Below are 23810 nucleotides of genomic sequence, written 5' to 3'. Positions count from 1 at the left end.
AACAGAATGAACTGACTACAACCTAAGTAGGTGAGCCACTGAGGGGAACTGTATTGATGACTGTTATTCTAAAAGAATTCTAAAACACTGCTTCCCCCCACCCCACTCTCTCTCTCTCTTTCATCTTCCCACCTGCTGCTGATTTAGGCATATTATACGTGACTTGCTTGAGACTGAAGAGACTTATATAAAAGAGATTAAGAACATAATTGATGTAAGTAGATTTGGAGCAAGGGGGATGTTAATCATGTATTCAAACTGTAAAAATTTTGTTGTAGAAAGAAATTCAGGATAGTTGCCTTATGTCTCTAGAATTCCCACCAAAGTTTCAGGTCTTATAATAGCACAAGTGGTTTTTTTTTCCTCAGGCGGAATAAGAACATTCTATGATTGTTGATTCATGTAACAAAATAACTTCCAAAGGATTATAGCAACTCATATGATTCTAGTAATGCCCCACTTAGGTTCATCATATGCTTGCCAACAACGGATGTGATAATTTAAATATTTTGATAAATAGAATTGTTTCTCATTGTATTAAGTAGCATTCTTTTTGCTTAAGAGTAAAATTTATATTTTCTCTATTTTCCTAAGGTAGTAATCTTGAGAAATAAGCTATTTGTATAAACTTATAATGGAAAGTTTTTATAATAAAACATCAGAATAAAACCAAATATCCAGTAAAAAGGGGAATGGTTGATGAAGTGTTAAATGTATGCTAAATGAAGTATTAGTCAACTGTTACAAAATAATTACTTTTAATAATAACATAAACATTGAAATAAATGCTTGTAAGATTAAATTAAAAATAGTAATTCTAGAAATTTACAAGCAGAGTCTAAAATGCATATAGAAAAACAGACTACAAATTATATATGTACTGTGATTATAACCATACATAGTAAGCTTTTAAAAAGCCATAAAGGAAATAAGACAATAGTAATTGCATCAGGTCATAAAATAAGAGGTAAGTTTTTTTTTCTTTTCCATTTGACTTTTGTGGCAAATTTAAAAAATAAATTTGTTCTTCCTGTAAAAATGCTATCATATTATCATTGCCATTAAACCATCTTATTCTGAAGATAGACCAATGAGGAATATAACATCAAAAGAAAGTATCTGAAGGAATGGCTTGCAGGAAACATGTATGCCGTACTCCCCAATTATTAAAGTTTTGGCCTCTACATGTCTAATTCAGATCATCTCTTATGTGTTCCTGTTTGTAAAACCTACCCTCTTTCCACCTCTGCAGGGATATATCATTCCAATGGATTTTATTTGGCTGAAGCATCTAATTCCAGATGTTCTGCGGAATAACAAGGAGTTTCTCTTTGGGAACATTAGAGAAATTTACGAATTTCACAACAGGTATATAATGATTCAAATTATCAGAGAAAATGGAAAATAAGAGAAGGATGGAAATGAGTTCAGTTCAGTTCAGTCTCTCAGTCATGTCTGACTTTTTGTGACCCCATGGACTGTAGCACGCCAGGCTTCCCTGTCCCTCACCAGCTCGTGGAACTTGCTCAAACTCATGTCCATTGAGTCGGTGATGACATCCAACCATCTTATCCTCTGTTGGCCCCTTTTCTTCTTGCCTTCAACTTTTCCAGCATCAAGGTCTTTTCCAATGAGTCAGTTCTTTGTATCAAGTGGCCAAAGTATTGGAGTTTGAGCTTTTCATATTAAAAAGCAGAGACATCACTTTGCCGCCAAAGGTCTATCTAGTCAAAGCTATGATTTTTCCAATAGTCATGTATGGATGAGTGCTGAAGAATTGATGTTTTTGAACTGTGGTGTTGGAGAAGACTCTTGAGAGTCCCTTGGACTGCAAGAAGATCAAACCAGTCAGTCCTAAAGGAAATCAGTCCTGAATATTCATTGGAAGGACTGACTGAAACTCAGCTTCAGTGGATTGGATTGGGGTGGAATGAGATGAGAATGAGGTGAGAAGGTCCCCAAGGAAGAAGGGAAAAGACATTAATGGAGCATGTACTAGTGTCAGGCATAGATGTTGTATTCATTTGTGGGTTCCCTTCCTTATTCATCTCTTCACACATCAGCATTTGTTGAGCACCTGTTCTGTGTCAGGCACTGTGTTCCACATTGGGAGTACAAACTTGACTAAGACACAAGTCCACTTACCTATTATCATAGGTGGGTGCTGGGAACCAGGGTGTTAGAAAATGCTAAGCAGTCAGACAATTGTCCTTTTAGCCCATAGCTCTTGTCCTTTTAGCCCAAGGTGTTGGATTCTAAAGAATGAGAAAAGGAGGGGACTTTGGAAATCACATTCCAACTCTTTCATTTTACAGATGACAAAAGCACATCTTGTGTTTACTACTTTACCCATTCTAGTGACTCCAGGCTCTCACACCTACTTGATATGAGGGAAGAGACTGCTTGGTAAATGGAATCACAGTTGTTTCTTAACCACATTTCTTTGACCATTGGTCAGACACAAAGATGAAATAAAAATACTATTTCTGTTTCTTTTCCTGGAGAAGTTATACAGCTTCTTTGAACCTCAGGTTTCACACTTATGAAACCCTGTCTTGCAAGGTTTGGTGGAGGATTAAATGAGATACTATTTGCAAAGCACTTAGCTTATGCCTGATTTATAGTCAGCTTTCAATGATAGTAGTAGTAGTAGTAACAGCAGCAACAGTAGTTCTTGTTAATGTCAGTATCAGGTAGCAGAGATCATCAGTGTATCCAGTCTGTCTGGTGCTTAGAATTACCCAAACAGGTATGAGTGGTTTCATGGAATCCTATTAATGTCACAGAATACATTTTTTTCTTTCAAATCAGCATGTTGAAGATGAGTCAAAAGCAGTAAAGCCTGGAAAACAACATTTTTCTATGCACTTCTTAAAGCATGATGTGATTTTACCTCAAAAGAATTTTTTGTTAACCCCATGTACATAAAAATCAACCAATATTATACTTTTCTTTCCCTAGGACTTTTCTAAAAGAATTGGAAAAATGCACTGAAAACCCTGAACTTCTGGCACGTTGCTTTCTCAAGAGAGTAAGTCTATGAGCCTAAAAAATCAAAATAACCAAGTGATTAAAGTCAGCCCTTTATTGTCTATGTAAATGGCAAGGGCAAATGGAAACACAAATGGCCTAAAAACTTGTATCTGCCTTTTGAATGCAAACTGGGAGATCTTTGCAGGACTTCACCCAGTGTGAACTGAGTTCACCCTGCTAGGTGGGAAGGACTGCAAGCCTGGTTTCCTGCAAAGCCCCCTGAAATGGAAGACTGGCCCCCCTGACCCCTGAGGTAGATAATCCTCCTCTGAATGACTAAGCTAACTGTCATCAACTAAAAAAGAGATGCACAAAGTGAGAGTGTGAGTTAAGTTTTATTTGGGGCAAAATGAGGACTGCAGTCCAGGAGGCAGCACCTCAGATAGCTCTGAGAAACCTCTCCAAAGTGGTAGTTGGGGAAGGTCAGTATAGAAGATTTTGGTGAAAGGAGAGTTCAATGCCACCGGACACTTATTTTACAAAACGTTTTCTGCTAGTCATGAGGAGCTGATGTCACCATGAAGGGATTTAGTGATTTTCTAGATAAGAGGAGATGCAAGGATTGGGATCATAAGATAGGTTCCTGAAAACATCTATCTAAAGACATGTTCCACCAGTTTCCCTGGAGCACAGAGTGCTTCACTCTTCACAACAGCTGCAGTAGCACAGGATTCAGTCTCCACAGAGGGAGATGCCAAATGACCTTGGCAAGTGCCAATTTGTGGTTGACATTGTCTTAGGACAAGAGTCACACAGCAGGTTTAAATTCTTCACTAAAGTTGTATTCAGTTCAGTTCAGTCGCTCAGTCGTGTACGACTCTTTGCGACCCCATGAACCACAGCACGCCAGGCCTCCCTGTCCATCACCAGCTCCCAGAATCTACTCAAACTCATGTCCATCGAGTCAGTGATGCCATCCAACCATCTCATCCTCTGTCGTCCCCCTCTCCTCCTGCCCTCAGTCTTTCCCAGCATCAGGGTCTTTTCCAATGAGTCAGCCCTTCACATCAGGTAGCCAAAGTATTGGAGTTTCAGCTTCAGCATCAGACCTTACAGTGAACATCCAGGACTGATCTCCTCTAGGATGGACCGGTTGGATCTCCTTGCATTCCAAGGGACTCTCAAGAGTCTTCTCCAATACCATAGTTCAAAAGCATCAATTTTTCGGTGCTCAGCTTGCTTCACAGTTCAACTCACACATCCATACATGACCACTGGAAAAACCATAGCCTTGACCAGATGAACCTTTGTTGGCAAAGTAATGTCTCTGCTTTTTAATATGCTGTCCAGGTTGGTCATAACTTTCCTTCTAAGGAGTAAGTGTCTTTTAATTTCATGGCTGCAATCACCATCTGCAGTGATTTTGGAGCCCCCCCAAATAAAGTCCGACACTATTTCCACTGTTTCCCCATCTATTTCCCATGAAGTGATGGGACCAGATGCCATGATCTTAGTTTTCTGAATGTTGAGCTTTAAGCCAACTTTTTCACTCTCCTCTTTCACTTTCATCAAGAGGCTTTTTAGTTCCTCTTCACTTTCTGCCATAAGGGTGGTGTCATATGCATATCTGAGGTTATTGATATTTCTCCTGGCAATCTTGATTCCAGCTTGTGCTTCTTCCAGACCAGAGTTTCTCCTGATGTACTCTGCATATAAGTTAAACAAGCAGGGTGACAATATACAGCTTTGACGTTCTTCTTTTCCTATTTAGAACCAGTGTGCTGTTCCATATCCAGTTCTAACTGTTGCTTCCTGACCTGCATACAGGTTTCTCAAGAGGCAGGTCAGGTGGTCTGGTATTCCCATCTCTTGAAGAATTTTCCACAGTTTACTGTGATCCACACAGTCAAAGGCTTTGGCATAGTCAATAAAGCAGAAATAAATGTTTTTCTGGAACGCTGTTGCTTTTTCTATGATCCAGTGGACATTGGCAATTTGATCTCTGGTTCCTCTGCCTTTTCTAAAACCAGCTTGAACATCTGGAAGTTCACGGTTCATGTATTGCTGAAGCTTGGCTTGGAGAATTTTGAGCATTACTTTACTAGCATGTGAGATGAGTGCGATTGTGCGGTAGTTTGAGCATTCTTTGGTATTGCCTTTCTTTGAGATTGGAATGAAAACTGACCTTTTCCAGTCCTGTGGCCACTGCTGAGTTTTCCAAGTTTGCTGGCATATTGAGTGCAGCACTTTCACAGCATCATCTTTCAGGATTTGAAAAGCTCAACTGGAATTCCATCACGTCCACTGGCTTTGTTTATAGTGATGCTTTCTAAGGCCTACTTGACTTCACATTCCAGGATGTCTGGCTCTAGGTGAGTGATCACACCATCGTGATTATCTGGGTCATGAAGCTCTTTTTTGTACAGTTCTTCTGTGTATTCTTGCCACCTCTTCTTAATATCTTCTACTTCTGTTAGGTCCATACCATTTCTGTCCTTTATCGAGCCCATCTTTGCATGAAATGTTCCCTTGGTATCTCTAATTTTCTTGATGAGATCTCTAGTCTTTCCCATTTTATTGTTTTCCTCTATTTCTTTGCATTGATCACTAATCAGTGATCAGCAATCAAAGTTGTATTAACACTCTCAAAAGAAGAACTGTGAAACTGAAACTCTCAGAAAATATTTCTTCCATTTTATTTTCTACAACGTCAAGTACAGTGCAGTGCTCAGTTGTGTCCGAGTCTTTGCAACTCACAGACTGCCAGGCTCCTCTGTCCATGGAATTTTTCAGGAAAGAATACTGGGTCAGGTTGCCATTTCTTTCTCCAGAGGATCTTCCCCACCCAGGGACTGACCCGAGATCTCCTGTGTCTTCCACATTGCGGGCAGATTCTTTACTGCTGAGCCACTGGGAAACCTGATCCAGATGCCCTTTACTTTCTAAGTCTTTCGCATTTCTTCTTTCTCTCCCAATCAACCCTTCTTGTCATTCTCTTGCTCTTTTTTTTTTAAATGAGCCTGAGACAATAAATCAAACAAACATTTTTCAGCAGCTCAAAGTAGGAATAATAAGTCTAAGAGCAGTATTTGTGATAAACTGAAAGCAAGGAAATGAAAATTCCCCAGGTTTCAAGCTATTAGACACAGTGGAGAAATAGAGTCTTCAACCCTCAGAGCTTTAACCAACCTAGAAGACCCCTTCCATAGCCCTACCTGGGTTTTCCATCACAGCCTTATTATAGGTTTTTCATCCTGAACAAGAATTAAAGATACATTAAAAACTATTTTGGAGGAGATGATGAGATGGCAGAGCAGTAGGTGGACTCAGAGTATATCTCTGTGCTTGCATCAGGAATACATCTTCAGATGCAGAGGATCTCACAGAGTACCAGCTGAGAGCTGGCTGAAGGCCCTGACCACCAGAAGGGAATACATAGATTGACACAAAACTTGGTAGGATGAAGGAAGGAAGGGAAAAAAACAGAAAGAGAGTGAGTAGGACTGGACCTGAACCCATGGGGTAGAGGAATTGAAGCAGGGGTGAAATCCCCGCATCAGAGGAATAGTTTGGGACAAAGGGGAGGCATTTGAGGCTGTTGGAGGATTAAGCAGCTGATCTGTGAAGGTCTGAATGGAGTGAGAACCACACAAACAACCTGTGCAGCAGCCCTATATACCCCAGAAAGGGACACAGGTCTTCCAGTACGCGCAGGGGCTGGGTAGGGACTGGAGAGCAATCCCAGGACAAGGATTGCTATTTACTGTGGGAGACATCCTGAGGGGATGTGAGGGAGGAGATAGAGGAATGTCCTTGGAGGAAAGCTGGGCAGCCCTGGAGGCAGGGTGATACTGCTGAGTCAAGAGCAGGGAGTAGCCTGCACTGTAGCCTCATCACTGTAGCCTCTCTCTCTCCCCACATATGATGCTAGCAGCTGATAGAGGAAGACCCCAGAGATGGTGGCCCTTTGAGTGCCTGCTGCACCAAGCACCACAGAAGGACCAGCCAAGGAAGCCCTTTGAACACCAGCTGCCAGAGGCTAGAAAAAGGCTCTAATAGCACTTTATATCCTGCACCTGTGGCTGCTGGCTTCCCTATACATCTGGTGCATCCAGGTTCCTTGAGATCCAAGCAGCTGTGTCACCTCCACACCCAGTCCTCACTGGGGTAGAGCTGCCAGAGGCTAGGGAAAAAAAAAAACAAAAAACCCTTAATAGTGTGAAAATCTCATGTACCGACAGCCACCAGCTTCCCTGCACACCTGGCACCACCAGGTTCCCCACAGTGCAACCAGCTGAGCCACCTCCATACCTGGTCCTCACTGGGGCAGAGTTGCCAGAAGCTAGAAAAAACCCTAATAGAGCCGTATCTCCTGCACCAGCTCCCCTGCATACCTGGTGCTTCCAGGGTCTCTGATCCAAACAACCACGCCATCTCCACACCCAGTCCTCGCTGGGGCAGACCCAAGTCCTCCAGGGCAGCCTCAGGAGCAAACTCCAGTGGATGACCCATATGCAGAGATGGAGATAAAACCACAATTGAGCTCTAGGGGCAGAGTGGCTAAGGAGGAGGATTGAAAACCTTTCCACCAGCTGTACAAGCTGCAGACTAAATCCACACGGTCAAGTAGGTAAACTCTGAGTCGTCTTGTTGTTTAGTTGATAAGTCACGTCCAATTCTTTGTGACCCCATGGACTGTAGCCCACCAGGCTCCTCTGTCTGTGGGATTTCCCAGGCAGGAATACTGAATGGGTAGCCGTTTCCTCCTCCACGGGATCTTGTCGACCCAGGGACGAACCCATGTCTCCTGCATTGGCAGGCAGATTCCTTACCACTGAGCCACCAGGGAAGTCCTATGGAATATATAAAAGGACAATGAGTGTTCACACAAAAGAAGAATCCCTAGCTCTGGCCACTGTGGACACTGGAGGCAAGTACACACAGGAATAGGGCTAGATTAGAGTCTGTACTGTCCCTACAACAGATCCAGAGAACAGATGAGTTTTGGAAGAACTCCTAGGGAGGTGGAGGTGGAATTGCCATTCTATATACATTTTCCTCCTTTCCTTTTCATCCTTTCACCTTTTCACCCTTTTTTCTTTTCTTTTTCATATTATTTCGTATTCTTTTTTAAAATTATTCCTTAAATTTTTATTTTTCATAACCTACTTTTTCCATTTTTTAAAATGTCTTAATTTTAAATAAATTCATTTTTACCCTATTCTCGATTGCTCTCTTCTTTTTTTTTTAATCCTTTTTTTTTTTCTCTGTTTTCTCTCTTCTTTTCCCTTTGTAAGTGTGTGAGTTTCTTTGGGTGTTCTTGACTATTGAGTGTTGGTTTCACCTTGGCTATTGAGTTGGGGTTTTATCTTCTGTGTTGTAAGGCCTGTGAAATCTTGGTGCCACAGTAAGGGATCAGGCCTGAATCCCTGAAGTGGGAGACCTGAGTACAGGACTTTGGACCACCAGAGAACTCCCAACCCCATGGGACATTAACTGAGTAGAGCTCTCCCAAAGGCCTCCATCTCAACACTAAGACCAAGGTTCACCCAAAGGCCAGAAAGCTCCAGTACCAGACACCTCATGCCAAATCACTAGCAAAAAGAAATACAGCCGTGCCCATTAGCAGAAAGGTTGCCCAAAGCTATACCAAGCCCATAAACACCCCAAAACACACTGCTGGACTCAGCAGTGCCCCTCAGAGAGACAAGATCCAGTTCTATCCACCAGAACACAGGCACAAGTCCTCCCAACAAGGAAACCTTTACACTGGTCCAACCTCATTCACAGGGGGCAGACTCCACAATTAAGAGGAACTACAATCCTCCAGCCTGCAGAAAGGAGAACCCAAACACAGTAAATTAAACAAAATGAAAATACAGAGAAAAATGCAGCAGATGAAGGAATATGGTAAAAACCCTTAAGCCCAAACAAATGAAGAGGAAGTAAGCAGTCTACTTAAAAAAGAATTCAGAGTAATGATAATATGATCCAAAATCTTTGAAACAAAATGGAGGCACAGATAAATAGACTGAAGGCATGGATAGAGAAGATATGAGAAATATTTAACCAGGACCTAGAGGAATTAAAGAATAGACAATCGGCAATAAACAACACAATTCTGTAGCTGCTGCTAAGTCGCTTCAGTCGTGTCCGACTCTGTGCAATCCCATAGACGGCAGCCCACCAGACTTCGCCATCCCTGGGATTCTCCAGGCAAGAACACTGGAGTGGGTTGCCATTTCCTTCTCCGATGCATGCAAGTGAAAAGTGAAAGTGAAGTCGCTCAGTCGTGTCTGACTCTTAGACCCCATGGACTGCAGCCTACCAGGCTCCTCCATCCATGGGATTTTCCAGAAAAGAGTACTGGAGTGGGGTGCCATTGCCTTCTCCAAAAAACACAATAACTGAGATTAAAAATACACTAGAAGGAAGCAATAGCAAACTATCTGAGGCAGAAAAACAGACAAGTGAACTGGGAGATAGAATAGTGGAAATAACTGAAGCAGAGCAGAATAAAGAAAAAAGAATAAAAAGAAATGAGGACAGTCTCAGCAACCACTGTGACAACATTAAGTGTACCAACATTAGAATTATAGGGGCCCTAGAAGAAGACAACAAAAGGAAATGGTATGAGAAAATATTTGAGGAGATTATAGGTTGAGGGCAGGAGGAGAAGGGGGCAACAGAAGATGAGATGGTTGGATGGCATCACTGACTCAATGGATATGAGTTTGGGCAAACTCTGGGAGATAGTGAAGGATAGGGAATCCTGGCATGCTGCAAGCCCATGGGGTTGCAAAGAGCAGGACATGACTTAGCAACTGAAAAACAACAATAATCAAGGACTTCCCTAACATGGGAAAGGAAATAGCTACCCAAATCCAGGAATCTCAGAGAGTCCCACACAGGATAAACTCAAGGAAGAAAACACCAAGACACGTATTAATTAAACTAATGAAAATTAAACACAAAGAATGAATCTTAAAAGCAACAAGGAAAACCAACAAATACCATACAAAGGGACTCCCATAAGGCTAACAGCTGATCTTTCAACAGAAACTCTGCAGGCCAAAAGGGAGTGTCAGGAGATACTTAAAGTGACGAAACAGAAAAAACTTCAGCCAAGATTGTTCTATCCAGCGAAGATCTCATTCAGATTTGAAAGAGAAATCAGAAGTTTTACAGACAAGCAAAAGTTAAGAGAATTCAGCACCACAAAACCAGCTTTACAACAAACGCTAAAAGAACTTCTCTAGACAGGAAACACAAGAGAAAGAGAAGGCCGACAAAAACAAATGCCAAAACAATAAAGTAAATGGTAATAGGATCATACTTTTCAATAATTACCTTATATGTAAATGGACTAAATGTACCAACCAAAAGACACAGATTGGCTGAATGGATACTACAAAAACAAGACCCCTATATATGCTGTCTACAAGAAACTCACCTCAAACCTAGGGACACGCACAGGCTGAAAGTGAGGGACTGGAAAAAGATATTCTGTGCAAATGGAAATCAAAAGGAAGCAGGAATAGCAATACTCACATCAGGTAAAATAGACTTTTAAGACTGTTACAAGAGGCTAGGAAAGACACTACATCATGATCAAGGGACCAATCCAAGAAGATATAATAATTATAAATAAAAATGCATCTTAATACATAAGACAAATGCTAAACTTTAAAGAGGAAATTGACAGTAACACAGTAATAGTGGGGAACATTACCCCACTCACACTGATGGACAGATCATCCAGACAGAAAATTAATAAGGAAACACAAACTTTAAATGATACATTGGACCAGTTGGACCTAATTGATAGCTATAGGGCATTTCATCCAAAAACAGAGATTTCACCTTTTCCCCAAGTGCACATGGAACTTTCTCCAGGATAGATCACAATTTGAGTCACAAATGAAGCCTTGGTAAATAAAAAAAAAAAAGAATTTCAAGCATCTTTTCTGATCACAATGCTATAAGATTAGGTATCAACTACAGGGGAAAAAAAAACTGCAAAAAGCACAAACACATGGAGGCTAAGCAATATGCTTCTAAATAACCAACAGATCGCTGAAGAAATAAAAAAGAAATAAAAATATACCTAGAAATAAATGACAATGAAAACACAACAACTCAAAATCTATGGAATCTGTCAAAAACAGTGCCAAGAAGTAAGCTTATAGCAGTACATGCCTACCTCAATAAATAAGAAAAATATGGAATAAACAACCTAACTTTACACCTAAAGCAACTAGAAAAAGAACAAAAAACCCCAAAGTTAGTAGAAAGAAAGAAATCATAAAGATCAAAGCAGAAATAAGTAAAAAAGAAATGAAGGCGACAGTAGCAAAGCTCAATAAAACTAAAAACTGGTTCTTTGAGAAGATAAAATGGACAAACCATTAGCCAGACTCATCAAGAAAAAAGGGAGAAGACCCAAACCAATTAAATTAGAAATGAAAAAGAAGTTAAACAGACAACACAGAAATATAAAGAATCATAAGAGGCTATTATGAGCAACTATATGCCAATAAAATGGAAAACCTTGAAGAAATGAGAAAATTCTTAGAAAAGTGTAACCTTCCAAAACTGAACCAGGAAGAAATAGAAAATATGAATAGACCAATCACAAGCATGGAAGTCGAAACTGCAGTCCAAAATCTTCCAACAAACAAAAGCTCAAGGCCAGATGTCTTCACAAGCAAATTCTACCAAAAGTTTAGAGAAGAGCTAACACCTATCCTGCTCAATCTTCCAGAAAATTGCAGAGGAAGGAAAACTCCCAAACTCATTCTACAAGGTCACCATCACCCAGATACCAAAACCAGACAAAGATGCCACAAAAAAGAAAATTACAGGCCAATATCACTGATGAACATGGATGTAAAATTTAACAAAATTCTATCAAACAGAATCCAACAAAACATTATTAAAAGGGTCATACATTATGATCGAGTGGGCTTTCTCCCAGGGATGCAAGGATTCTTCAGTACATGCAAATCAATCAATGTGATACACCATATTAACAAAATGAAAGATAAAAATCATATAATCATCTCAATAGATGCAGAGAAAGCTTTTGAAAAAATTCAATACCCATTTATGACCAAAAAATAAAACTTTCCAGAAAATAGGCATAGAAGTAATATCAGTTCAGTTCAGTTCAGTTGCTCAGTCGTATCTGACTCTTTGTGACCCCTATGAACTGCAGCACACCAGGCCTCCCTGTCCATCACCAACTCCCAGAGTTTACCCAAACTCATATACCTCAACATAATAAAGGCCATATATGACAAACCCACAGCAAACATTATTCTCAATGATGAAAAACTGAAAGCATTTCCTCCAAGATTGGGAAAAAGACAAGGGTGCCCACTCTTGCCACTATTATTCAACAGAGTTTGGAAGTTCTAGCTACAGCAGTCAAAGAAGAAAAGAAATAAAAAGAATCCAGATTGGAAAGAAAGAAGTAAAACTCTCACTGTTTGCAGATGACACGGTTCTCTACATAGAAAACCCTAACGATGCCACCAGAAAATTACTAGAGCTAATCAATGAATATAGCAAAGTTGGAGGATATAAAATTAATACACAGAAATTCCTTGCATTCTTATATAATAACAATGAAAAATCAAAAAGAGAAATTAAGGAAATAATCCCATTCACCACTTCAACAAAAAGAATAAAATACCTAGGAATAAACCTACCTAAAGAGAGAAAAGGCCTGTATGCATTAAACTATAAGACACTGATGAAAGAAATAAAAGACAACACAAATGGATAGATATACCATGTTCTTGAACTGGAAGAATCAACATTGTGAAAATGACTATACTGCCCAAAGCAATCTTTCAGGTAATATAAAATCGGGTCATGCAAAAAATTGCACTAAATTCAGTGCAATCCCTATCAAATTACCAATGGTATTTTTCACAGAACTAGAACAAACAATTTCACAATTTGTAAGGAAACACGAGAGACCCTGAATAGCCAAGCAATCTTGAGAAAGAATGGCACTGGAGGAATCAACCTGCCTGACTTCAGACGACACCAAAAAGCTACAGTCATCAAGGCAGTATGGTACTGGCACAAAAACAGAAGTGTAGACCAATGGAACATAATAGAAAGCCCAGAGATAAATCCATGCACCTATGGGCACTTAATTTTTTTTACGGAGGCAAGAATATACAATGGAGAAAAGACAGTCTCATCAGTAAGTGGTTCTGGGGAAACTGGACAGCTGTGTGTTAAAGAATGAAATCAGAATGCTCCCTAACACCATACACAAAAATAAACTCAAAATAGATTAAAGACCTATGTATAAGACCAGAATAAAAGGTTTAGAGGTAAACATAGGCAGAATATTCTGACTTAAATCACAGTAAGATCCTCCATGACCCACCTCCTAGAGTAATGGAAATAAAAACAAAAATAAACAAATGGGACCTATTTAAACTTAAAAGATTTTGCACAGCAAAGGAAACTATAAACTAAGTGAAAAGATAATCCTCAGAAAGGGAGAAAATAATAGCAAATGAAACAACTGACATCCAGAAAAATAAACAACACAATCAAAAGTGGGCAAAAGACCTGAACAAATATTTTCCAAAAAATACATACCAGTGGCTAAAAAACACCTGAAAAGATGCTCAACCTTGCTCATTATTAGAGAAATGAAAATCAAAACTACAATGAAGTGTCACTTCACACTTGTCAGAATGGCCATCAACAAAAAATCTACAAACACTAAATGCTTGAGAGGGTGTGGGGAAAAGGGAAACTTCTTGCATTCTTAGTGGGAATACAAACTGATCCAGCCACTTTGAGAACAGTGTGGAGATTCCTTAAAAAAATAGTAATGAAACTACCATATGACCCAACAACATCACTACTGGGCATATACCCTGAGGAAACCATAATTTAAAAAGACACATGTTCCCCAATGTTCATTGCAGCACTATTTACGATAGCTAAGACATGGAAGCAAACTAGATGTCCATTGACAGATGAGTGGACAAAGAAATTTTGGTACATATACACAATGGAATATTACTCAGCTTTAAAAAGGAATGCATTTGACACAGTTCTAATAAGGTAGATGAACCTAGAGCCTATTATACAGAGTGAAGTAAGTCAGAAAGAGAAAAACAAATATCATATGTTAATGCATATATGTGGAATCTAGAGAGATGGTACTGATGAACATATCTGCAGGGAAGCAATAGAGACACAGACATAGAGAACAGACTTGTGGACTCAGGTGGGAAAGGAGAGGTTGGGATGAACTAAGAGTAGCACTGAAATATATGCATTATCATATGTAACATTAGAGAGCCAGTGCAAATTTGCCGTAGACTCAGGGAGCTCAAACCTGGTGCTCTGTGACAAGCTAGATGGGTGGGATGGGGTGAGATGTGGGAGGGAGGTTCAAGAGGCAGGGGACATACGTATATCTATGCCTGATTCATGATATATGGCAGAAACCAATATGATATTATAAAGCAGTTATCCTCCAATTAAAAATAAATAAAATTCAAAAACTGTTTTGTATTCAATCTGATTAATTTCCTTTCTGAATTACTTTTATAACATTGCTATAGTGTTTTATACCATTTTACAACTTTACACTCATCAAACCACTAATATGAAATCTAGTTTCAGAATTTAGTAATATTTCATAATTGCTTATATCATTATTGCAAAGATTTATTGAAATTGTTGAATGAGAAAAGGACCAAATTCCTGTGGGAAACAAATGGATATTATCAAATAAAAATTGTCCAAATTTTAGGAAATGGTTGGGAAATTGTTAACTGAACATCTTTTCTTAGAAGAATTTCTCTCCTAAAGTTTTACAAAGCTTTTCATATCCAGACCACAAACCTGCATATAATTCTATATGATTTATGATATTGGAGACAAAATACCAGTAGGAAATTCTTATCAAGTACAAAGCTATTACTCTGGGACAAATGAAGTAATTAAAAACTACAATTACTTAATGTTTGAGAATCCTTGAGGGAATTATCACTGCTGTGCTAAGACCTGTATTTGTTAGTCAAAAAGGCAGACGCACCACCTACTATTTACTATAGCAGTTTAACTCTTCTCATAATACTTGAGACCTCCCCTAATCATGGATGTAATCTTTGAAATATTGCTCTAGTCAAGTGTTTTAATCAGATTGGATAGCCTGTAGTACCCAGGAAGATTTTGCCCCAGAGACCAAGCTCTATTTAGGACAGCGTTTACTTTGAGTTTTATTTGCTCTGAGATCTCATGTGGTACAAATGAAAAAGCACTGGGGTGGGACTCAGAAAACTTAGTGTTAGTTGCTAAATTGTATCCAACTCCTTGCAACCCCATGGACTGTAGCCCTCCAGGCTCCTCTGTCCATGGGATTTTCCAGGCAAGAATATTGGAGTGGTTTGCCATTTCCTTCTCCAGGGGATCCTCCTGACCCAGGGATCAAACCCAGGTCTCCCACATTGCAGGTGGATTCTTTACTGCCTGAGCCGCCAGGAAAGCCACTTGGAAAACTTAACTTCTCATCTAAGTTGAGCCACTTGCTATCAGCATGACCTCAACTTTCCTCCTCCTTGCAATAAGCTTGGTAATACCAATACGTAAAGTTGTCGTGGAAATGAAATCAAATACTGCACACAGAATGGCTCTACAAAGTAATAAGTGCTTTAACAATAGCTACCATTTGTTGAGTACTCTGAATGTACTGGGCATTTGTTGAGAGGGTTCTATACATCTCATTTAATCTCACAGAACTCATAGGAGTTGACTGCAGTTTTGAGCCTACTTAACAGATGAGAAACTGAAGTGAAGGAAGGTTAAGTAACTGACCTCAGACCAAATAACCAAATACCTTTGTTTGTAACTAACAAAGCCAAGAACTGAACCTGAGCAACAGTCTTCCCAATTCCTAAGCAATCGCGTCTCCCTGTATGAATATTTTTTAGCCTCCTGATTTATTCTATAAGGAAGTAAGGGGATCAGGCACTTTTGTATGCTGCTGGTTAGTGCCCATGTTTTCTCTAAAGAATTTTGGACTGAAGAGCAAATTTAGGTCAGTAGTGTGTTTCAGTGCTGGAAGGCATGTAATGTTCTGTGATGCTCAAAGTACAGTCACAGAAGCAAGAAGTGAAGGCTTCAGGAGCACAGGTATCAGCTCAGCATCCACCAAGAGAACACAGAAATCAACAAGGAAGTGGTCATGTGGTCATCTTGCCAGAGCAGTCCAGGCTCTGTGGCAAGCACAGCTGCTGTGGACTGGGTTCTGCTGATGGAGAGGGTGAAGCTGGCAAACTGACTCTACAGGCTTGGGTATTCTCTCTACCTGGGATATTGGCAAATGTGTGCCCACCTCTCATGGCCTTTGATACAATGAGAATATAGTTCACACAGCACTTGGAATCCCTCTTGATCTCTAGCTATGAGACAGTGGTGTAGCTTTTCGTGTCTTGGAAGTCTTGTGCTGCAGGTTGAAGGTGATGTCCGAGGCAGGGATTGCCCAGACCACTTAGTTTGTGTTCAAACTTCCACTGCCATATTTTCCTTCTGGGATGTTTCTATCTTTTAGTTATTTCTTAGGTTTATTTGCAGGGTTGGCATCATGATGACTGTAAAGTTGGTGCTAGTGGTAAAGAACATGCTTGCCAATGCAGAAGACATAGAAGACATGGGTTCGATCCCTGGGTCAGAAAGATCCCCTGGAGTAGGGCATGGCAACCTACTCCAGTATTCTTGCCTGGAGAATAACATGGGGGACAGAGGATCCTGGTGGGCTACAGTCCATAGGATTGCAAGGAGTTGGACATGGCAGAAGTGACTTAGCATGCACGCACGGGGAGAGAGAAAGGAGGGGCCATCAGCCACCAGCACATTTTTGTCCAGTTTATTACTCACTGCAGAACCATTTGGGGGAGATATTAATCTGGGTATCCCAGATAAAGAGAAGAGGAGAAAGGATAAAGAGAAAATCCAACTCCTGTTCATGAATTTAGTTATTTATTGGCCGGAGTCCTAGAGCTTCTCTCATGGTACTCCATTCATATTTGTGTTGTTTATAACCCTCTGTTTACCTCCTTGTCACACACTCACTCCAACATAAGGTTATTTGTTGTGCATCCCCAGTTCCTTACACAATGAAAATACTCGGGCCTATTGAGTGAATGAATAAACTGTATCAATATATCCTTTTATTGAAAAATGCTAACTGGTTAACTTGTTCTAACTTTTTCTCACCCAGAAAGAAGATCTTCAAATATATTTTAAATACCATAAGAACCTGCCCCGAGCCAGGGCAATCTGGCAAGAATGTCAAGACTGCACCTACTTTGGGGTAACACTGCATTTCTAAAGTCTCCCACAAACTCTTTTCCCAGGACAATGTTCATAGGCATCCAATTTTTAAAGATATCTAAAAGTATGAACTAGGAAGAGGAATTTGGCATTGGGATTTATGTTTATTAAAGTCTTTCCTATTTTGAAATTACACACTGGGAGTTTCAATGCTGCCCTGAGTCTCTATACAACCTGTAAGGAACAGTTGTAGACTGGTGAGAAAATGGAGTTCTCTTCTAGAATAGGTTTTTTTAAAAACTTATTTATTTATTTTTATTTTTTCCATTTATTTTTATTCATTGGAGGCTAATTACTTTACAATATTGTATTGGTTTTTGCCATACATTGACATAAATCAGCCATGGATTTACATGTGTTTCCCATCCCGATCCCCCCTCCCGCCTCCCTCTCCATCCCATCCCTCTGGGTCTTCCCAGTGCACCAACCCTGAGCACCTGTCTCATGCATCCAACCTGGGTTGGTGATCTGTTTCACTCTTGATAGTATAGCTGCTTCAATGCTATTCTCTCTGAACATTCCACCCTCGCCTTCTCCCACATAGTCTAAAAGTCTGTTCTGTACATCTGTGTCTCTTTTTCTATTTTGCATATAGGGTTATTGTTACCATCTTTTTAAATTCCATATATATGCATTAGTATACTCTATTGGTCTTTATCTTTCTGGCTTACTTCACTCTGATTAATGGACTCCAGTTTCATCCATCTCATTAGAACTGATTCAAATGAATTCTTTTTAATGGCTGAGTAATATTCCATGGTGTATATGTACCACAGCTTCCTTATAGGATAGGTTTTTTGTTGTTGTTGTTTGTTTGTTTTAGGATAGGTTTTAAAAATGGAATTAAGTCACACTTAGGGGATCCCTGGAATGATGTCAATAAGCCTATCATGTACCCTTAAATAGATTCCCACACCCCAAGCCCCAACCTGAAGACAGGCTGCCTCCTTTTCAGAAGGCTGCCCCATTGTCTCCCTCCTTATGGACTTACTTTCTAAAAGAAATAAATAGGCATATATGTATACATATAATGGACTGACTTCACTGTATAGCAGAAACTAATACAACATTGTAAAGCAATTATACTCCAATAAAAAATCCTAAAACAAACAAAAACAATAAAGTGAGTTCTTGAGAAAACAATACAACATAAAAGAACAAGCAACAAAAAAAAGAAATAAACACCCTGGCTTCCCTACTTGCCTTTAAAAATACTAGCCCAGCCTGTCCCCTTTCCTCTGTCGTATTTAAATGCTCCTGCTTCTGTTCTCTGTGTGTGTGTGTTGTTTTGTTTCATGCTGTTTCTGTTTGGCTTTTCAAGGTATGCCAGCGTCAACTGGGTCACAATCTCCCTCTTTTTACGTGTCTGAGAGAACCAAGTCAGAGACTTGTAAAGTACCAGATGCTGTTGAAGGTAAGTTGATAAGACAGTACTTCCTATGCTGGGAGAATATATGTAGGTGTGATGGTGCACTTTACCTTACACACATAGAATTCTAACTTCAACTTCCAAGGGTGAAGCTAGGTCTATACTTCAGGCTTTTTCTGTCCCCAGGTCTCAATCAGCTTCCTCAATGAGGAGTAAGACCAAGGAATCATAGGGACATGGAAGCCTAGCTAGTCCAATGTGTAGCCAGCAGAGATCTCTAAGGAGAGCCCAACTTATTGTAGCAGGGGTCCTGGGGAGGAAAGCGGGGGAGGACAAGGCCACCACATGCTGGCAGCTTAGAGAGTGGGGAGGCAGGCCGGCCACTACTCTTGATAAGATGTTTACAGGTAAGATACCATCTGCTCCATTTTACAGCTGGGACAGGGAGCTTCAGGAAAGAATTGTGATATTGCCTGAAGTTACTGTTAATATGTTACATGTATTTAAACAGAGGGGAGAAGGCAACACTGGATTCTTCTCTCCTTCAGCAGCATCTACCTCTGCTTTTAGACTGAGGCTTTTTCTCAAGAGCAGCATAACAGGAAGAATTTTGTTCTGTGGAACCCCTTAGTGGTTCTTTCTTGCTCTGAGACCAGCACACCTGCAGGAGAACACTCCTAGGACCCCTCCTCCACACACACACACACATACTCACACAGAGGTCAGGAGCTCTGTCAAGGCTGCTTTGCCACATGTAAGCTGGGGGAAAGGCCTGGGCCACTCTTCCAAGGTCTGTTTTTAATTAACCTTTATAAGCAGGTCTTGCCCAGTGGCTACTCTGTTAATTTGAAAGCAAGCTGTTTACTGAATACCTTCCCACGTGTATTTCTTACTTAATCCCCACAGTCATATGTGCCCAAAGGCTCTGGATTGTGAAGAAACAGAGGCTCAGGGCAGTCAAGCTATCACCAGTGTTCTGCCCTCAGGACAAGTTCCCCTCAGCTTGGCATCAGTAGGCCCAGCCTCGGCTACACCGACTCTGCTGCCACCAGTGTAGGGGACCTCTAAGGCCTTGGTTTCCTCGTCTGTAAAGTGAGGACACTCACCCTCCCACAGAGGTTCAGTGAGGAGCCAGTGAGTGACACAGTCGCAGTCAAGAGCTAGCTCAGGGCTGACCCCCAGGAAGCTTCCATCATGTAATCTGCAGCTGTTGTTTCATACCCAAAGTCATCATACCAGCCTGGGAGTGAGGAAGGTGACCCTCTGATTCCCTCCATGAGTGGCATCTATGAGCATGCTTGATAAAGCATTCACTTAGGGCCTTGTGCTCCTCTGACAGCCCCATCTTCACTGTCATCCTAACTTTAGAAGTCCTACCTACTGCTGGGCTCAGTGAGGAGGGAGCAGGACCTATGTAGGGGTCTTCACCTCCTGGGCCTGGTGCACCCAATACTGAAGAGCTCAAGCTTTCCCATAGAAGCAATGTTGATGCAATAGCTAAGTCTGTACCTTCCATGGAGGATTGTAGGACATAGTGATTAGAAACACTGACTCAGGAATTAGACATCCTGGGTGTGGTCTGTCTCTGATGCTTCCAGGCTACGGTGAAACCAGGCAAATTGCTTAACCTCTCTGTACCTCAGGTCCCTCACCTATAGTATGAAGGTAGTAATTGTACTTTTCCTAGTATGCTTTTTGGGAACATTAAGTGAGGTAATGCATGTTAAAAATACTTAGAAGGTTTGTTAGCTTCATTTCGCTGAGGAAACAAGAGACAAGATCACTATAAAATATTCCTTGGGAGTCTGTGCAAAAACCGTGGGAGGCTACTCAAGACAGACCAGGTTATGCCATAGCTAAGCTTCTTCCTGCCTGGAAGAACAAGTGTAAACCATTGGCATGCCCATGAAGAGAGGAAGAACTTTGGAGTGTTCTCTACTCTGAGGGACCGAGCTCATGCTTCAGTGCCTGCCTGCTAAGTTGCTTCAGTCATGTCTGACTCTTTGAGTATAGCCCGCCAGCCTCCTCTGTCCATGGAATTCTTAAGACAAGAATACTGGAGTGGGTTGCCATGCCCTCCTCCAGGGGATCTTCCCAACCCAGGGATTGAACCCACGTCAGGAGTATTCTTTACCACTAGTGTCACCTGGGAAACCCCGCTGCAGTGCTTACCATCAGCTTATTTGGGAGAGTATGGATATTGGACCAACTGCCTCATACCCTAGGAAGGTTCATGGGATCCTGGTGTGGGAAAGCTTTCTAAGTATAAAACAAAAAGGAAAAGGAATGATAGATTATACCATTAAAAACAGACACATGAAAAAATGGGAAAAATATTGTATTAGCAAGATATGTGACAAATGGTCACATGTTTAATAATAAGCCTGTAGAAATTAGCAATAAAAAATAAAAAACAAGTATCTGTGAAATGCTTAATACCTTTTTCTGAGATGTTATGAAATTAAAAGTCATGACAGAGTACATAATGTACGTAATGTCTATGTCATAGCAAGTTGACTAGATAATACTAATACATTATTTATCAGCACACATTAGGCATGTGTGTTCAGTCATGTCCAACTCTGCGAACACGTGGACTATAGCCAGCCAGGCTCCTCTGTCCATGGAATTTTCCAGACAAGGATACTGGAGTGGGTTGCCATTTCCTTCTCCAGGGAATCTTCCTGACCCAGGGATCAAACCCACATCTCTTATACCTCCTTCATTGGCAGGCAGATTCTTTACCAGCTGAGCCACCAGGGAAGCCCAGCATACATTAAAGATAGATGCACTAAGGAACAATAGAACTCACTTTCATAGGGCTCATGATTTTTTGTTTGTTTGTTTTTGCTATTACTTAATTTTTTTAATTGAAATATAATCATTTTACAATGTTGTGTTCATTTCTGCTGTACGATGAAGTGAATCTGCTATACCTACACATATGTCCCCTCCCTCTTGGGCCTTCCTCCACCCCCACCCCACCCCCATCCCACCCATCTAGGTCATCACAGAGCCCTGAGCTGAGCTTCCTGTGCTTTATGGCAGGTTCCCACTAGCTATCTATTTTACACGTGGTAGTTTATATATGTCAAAGAACAAAACTGGGTCATTTGTAGAGATGTGGATGGACCTAGAGTCTCTACAGAGTGAAGAAAGTCAGAAAGAAAAAAACAAATATTGTATATTAACACATATGCAAAATCTAGAAGATTAGTAGAGATGAGCTCATTATTTCTGTCAAACAGGGTAAGTGATGTATGGAAACTATCAAATTTAATGTAGAGAATTTTCCTTGCTTGGATTTTGTTTTAATAAAATATGGTTTGCAAAATGGTACATTATTTGTTTACAGTAAGTTTAGCTTATTACAAGAAAGATGATCTAGAATAAGTGGTCATGCTGGTTTCCTATGTAATCCAACTCATGTCTTAAATAGACCACTGTGTAAAAAAAAATTAATAGGTGAAGGGTATAAACTTTTACTTAGGAGATGAATATGGAATTGAGAAAGTAGCATTGACATACATACACTATCCTGTGTGAAACAGATAGCTAGTGGGAAGCTGCTATATATTAATAACACAGGGAGCCCAGACTGGCACTCTGTGACCACCTGGAGGGGTGGGATCAGGGGGAGGGGAGGGAGGGGATGGAGGGCTAATATAATATACTATAATATATGGCCACAGAGCACCAGTCTGGGCTACCTGTGTTTTTAATATATAGCAGCTTCCCTCTACCTATCTGTTTTACACAGGATAATGTCAATGCTACTTTCTCAGTTCCTTATTCATCTCATAAGTAAAAGTTTGTACCCTTTACCAATTATATATATATATATACACACACACACATATAATGATATTATTGTATTTAATTAATTATATAGTTAAATATATATAATTATGGCTGATTCACATTGTACAGCAGAAACTAACACAGTTTTCCTCCAATTAAAAAATAAATGAAAGGATGAATAAGGTCTGAAATTCTAATGTAAAATGTAGCGACTATAGTTGATAAGACTGTATTGTATAATTGAAATGTGACAAGAGTGTAGGATTTAAATGTTCATACTGAAAAAAGAAATGAAATGATAGATGTGTTATTCAACTAGGCAGGGGAATACTTTCACAGTATATACATGTATCAAATCACTACAAGACACGCTGTACCCTGGAGAAGGAAATGGCAACCCACTTCCGTATTCATGCCTGGAGAGTCCCATGGACAGAGGAGCCTGGCGGGCTATAGTCCATAGCATCACAAAGAGTCGGACACAACTAAAGCAACTTAGGACATAAATTCCTGTCTAAGGATGTTTTCTGCTTCCTTAATTTTAGTCATTCAAAGCATCTTACCACCTTAGCTTCTCTGTTGGCTGTGAGTTGCTTCCTCCCTCTGACGGTCACAAAGCACTAGCCTGAAGTGTTTTTTTTTTTCCTTCCTTTTCAGAGTTTGTTATTTCTATCTCCTTCATGTCATGAAAAGTCCCTGTCTTATTCATGGTTAAGTGATGGACATTGTTACTCTCAAAATTTTCATTAAAACTGTGTATAAATCTCTTAAAAAAAAAGACACTGTAAATATTATATGTCAATTATACCTCAATAAAGCTGAAATTAAAAGCAAAATAAATAATAGAAAAATGAACAAAGGAACTAGGCAGCTTACAAAAGAATAAAAGCTAATAACAAACTTTTTTTTGAGAGTTCTACCTCACTAGTTATTTGAGAAATTCAAATTCAAAACAGCAGTAAGGTGGGATTGCTCTGTTGATTTGGCTGGCAAAACTTTTTGATTAAATAGTAATACTCCAAGTAGGCTACGGGATGGTGAAAAAAATGTTCATATATGACTGATGGGGACATAATCCTTCTCTAACGAACTTGGAAACATGTATCACAACTCTTAACATTAACAATTCAACTTTTAGGTATTTATCCTTAAGAAAAATGTATAAAGATTGTTATCATTGTAGTAAAAAATTATTTAACATAAATATTTAACAGGAGAGGGGAATTAATCAATTATGATTTAGCTATAGCATGCAATCCTTTCTGCTTGTGCTCAGTCGCTCAATCGT

At 40.1% G+C, this 23810-nt stretch overlaps 1 protein-coding gene across 6 annotated transcripts in view; it reads left to right on the top strand.

Annotated features, from left to right (window-relative positions):
• Positions 1–23810, top strand: part of MCF2L2 (MCF.2 cell line derived transforming sequence-like 2) — a 269485-nt gene that overhangs the window by 198119 nt on the left and 47556 nt on the right. For all 6 annotated transcript variants that reach the window (XR_006335262.1, XM_043874177.1, XM_043874176.1 and 3 more), the window contains 5 exons: positions 148–214; positions 1253–1368; positions 2962–3031; positions 17240–17332; positions 18674–18766. Coding sequence is in view for 5 of the 6 variants with exons in the window: in XM_043874177.1 (XP_043730112.1) it covers positions 148–214; positions 1253–1368; positions 2962–3031; positions 17240–17332; positions 18674–18766 (439 nt within the window). In the remaining variant the exon portion in view is untranslated. The remainder of the gene's footprint in view (positions 1–147; positions 215–1252; positions 1369–2961; positions 3032–17239; positions 17333–18673; positions 18767–23810) is intronic.

The sequence above is a fragment of the Cervus elaphus genome, chromosome 19, assembly GCF_910594005.1.
Source record: "Cervus elaphus chromosome 19, mCerEla1.1, whole genome shotgun sequence".
Lineage (NCBI taxonomy): Eukaryota > Metazoa > Chordata > Mammalia > Artiodactyla > Cervidae > Cervus > Cervus elaphus.
The sequence above is the reverse complement of the archived record's forward strand: the minus strand, read 5'-3'. Positions and strand labels throughout refer to the sequence as shown.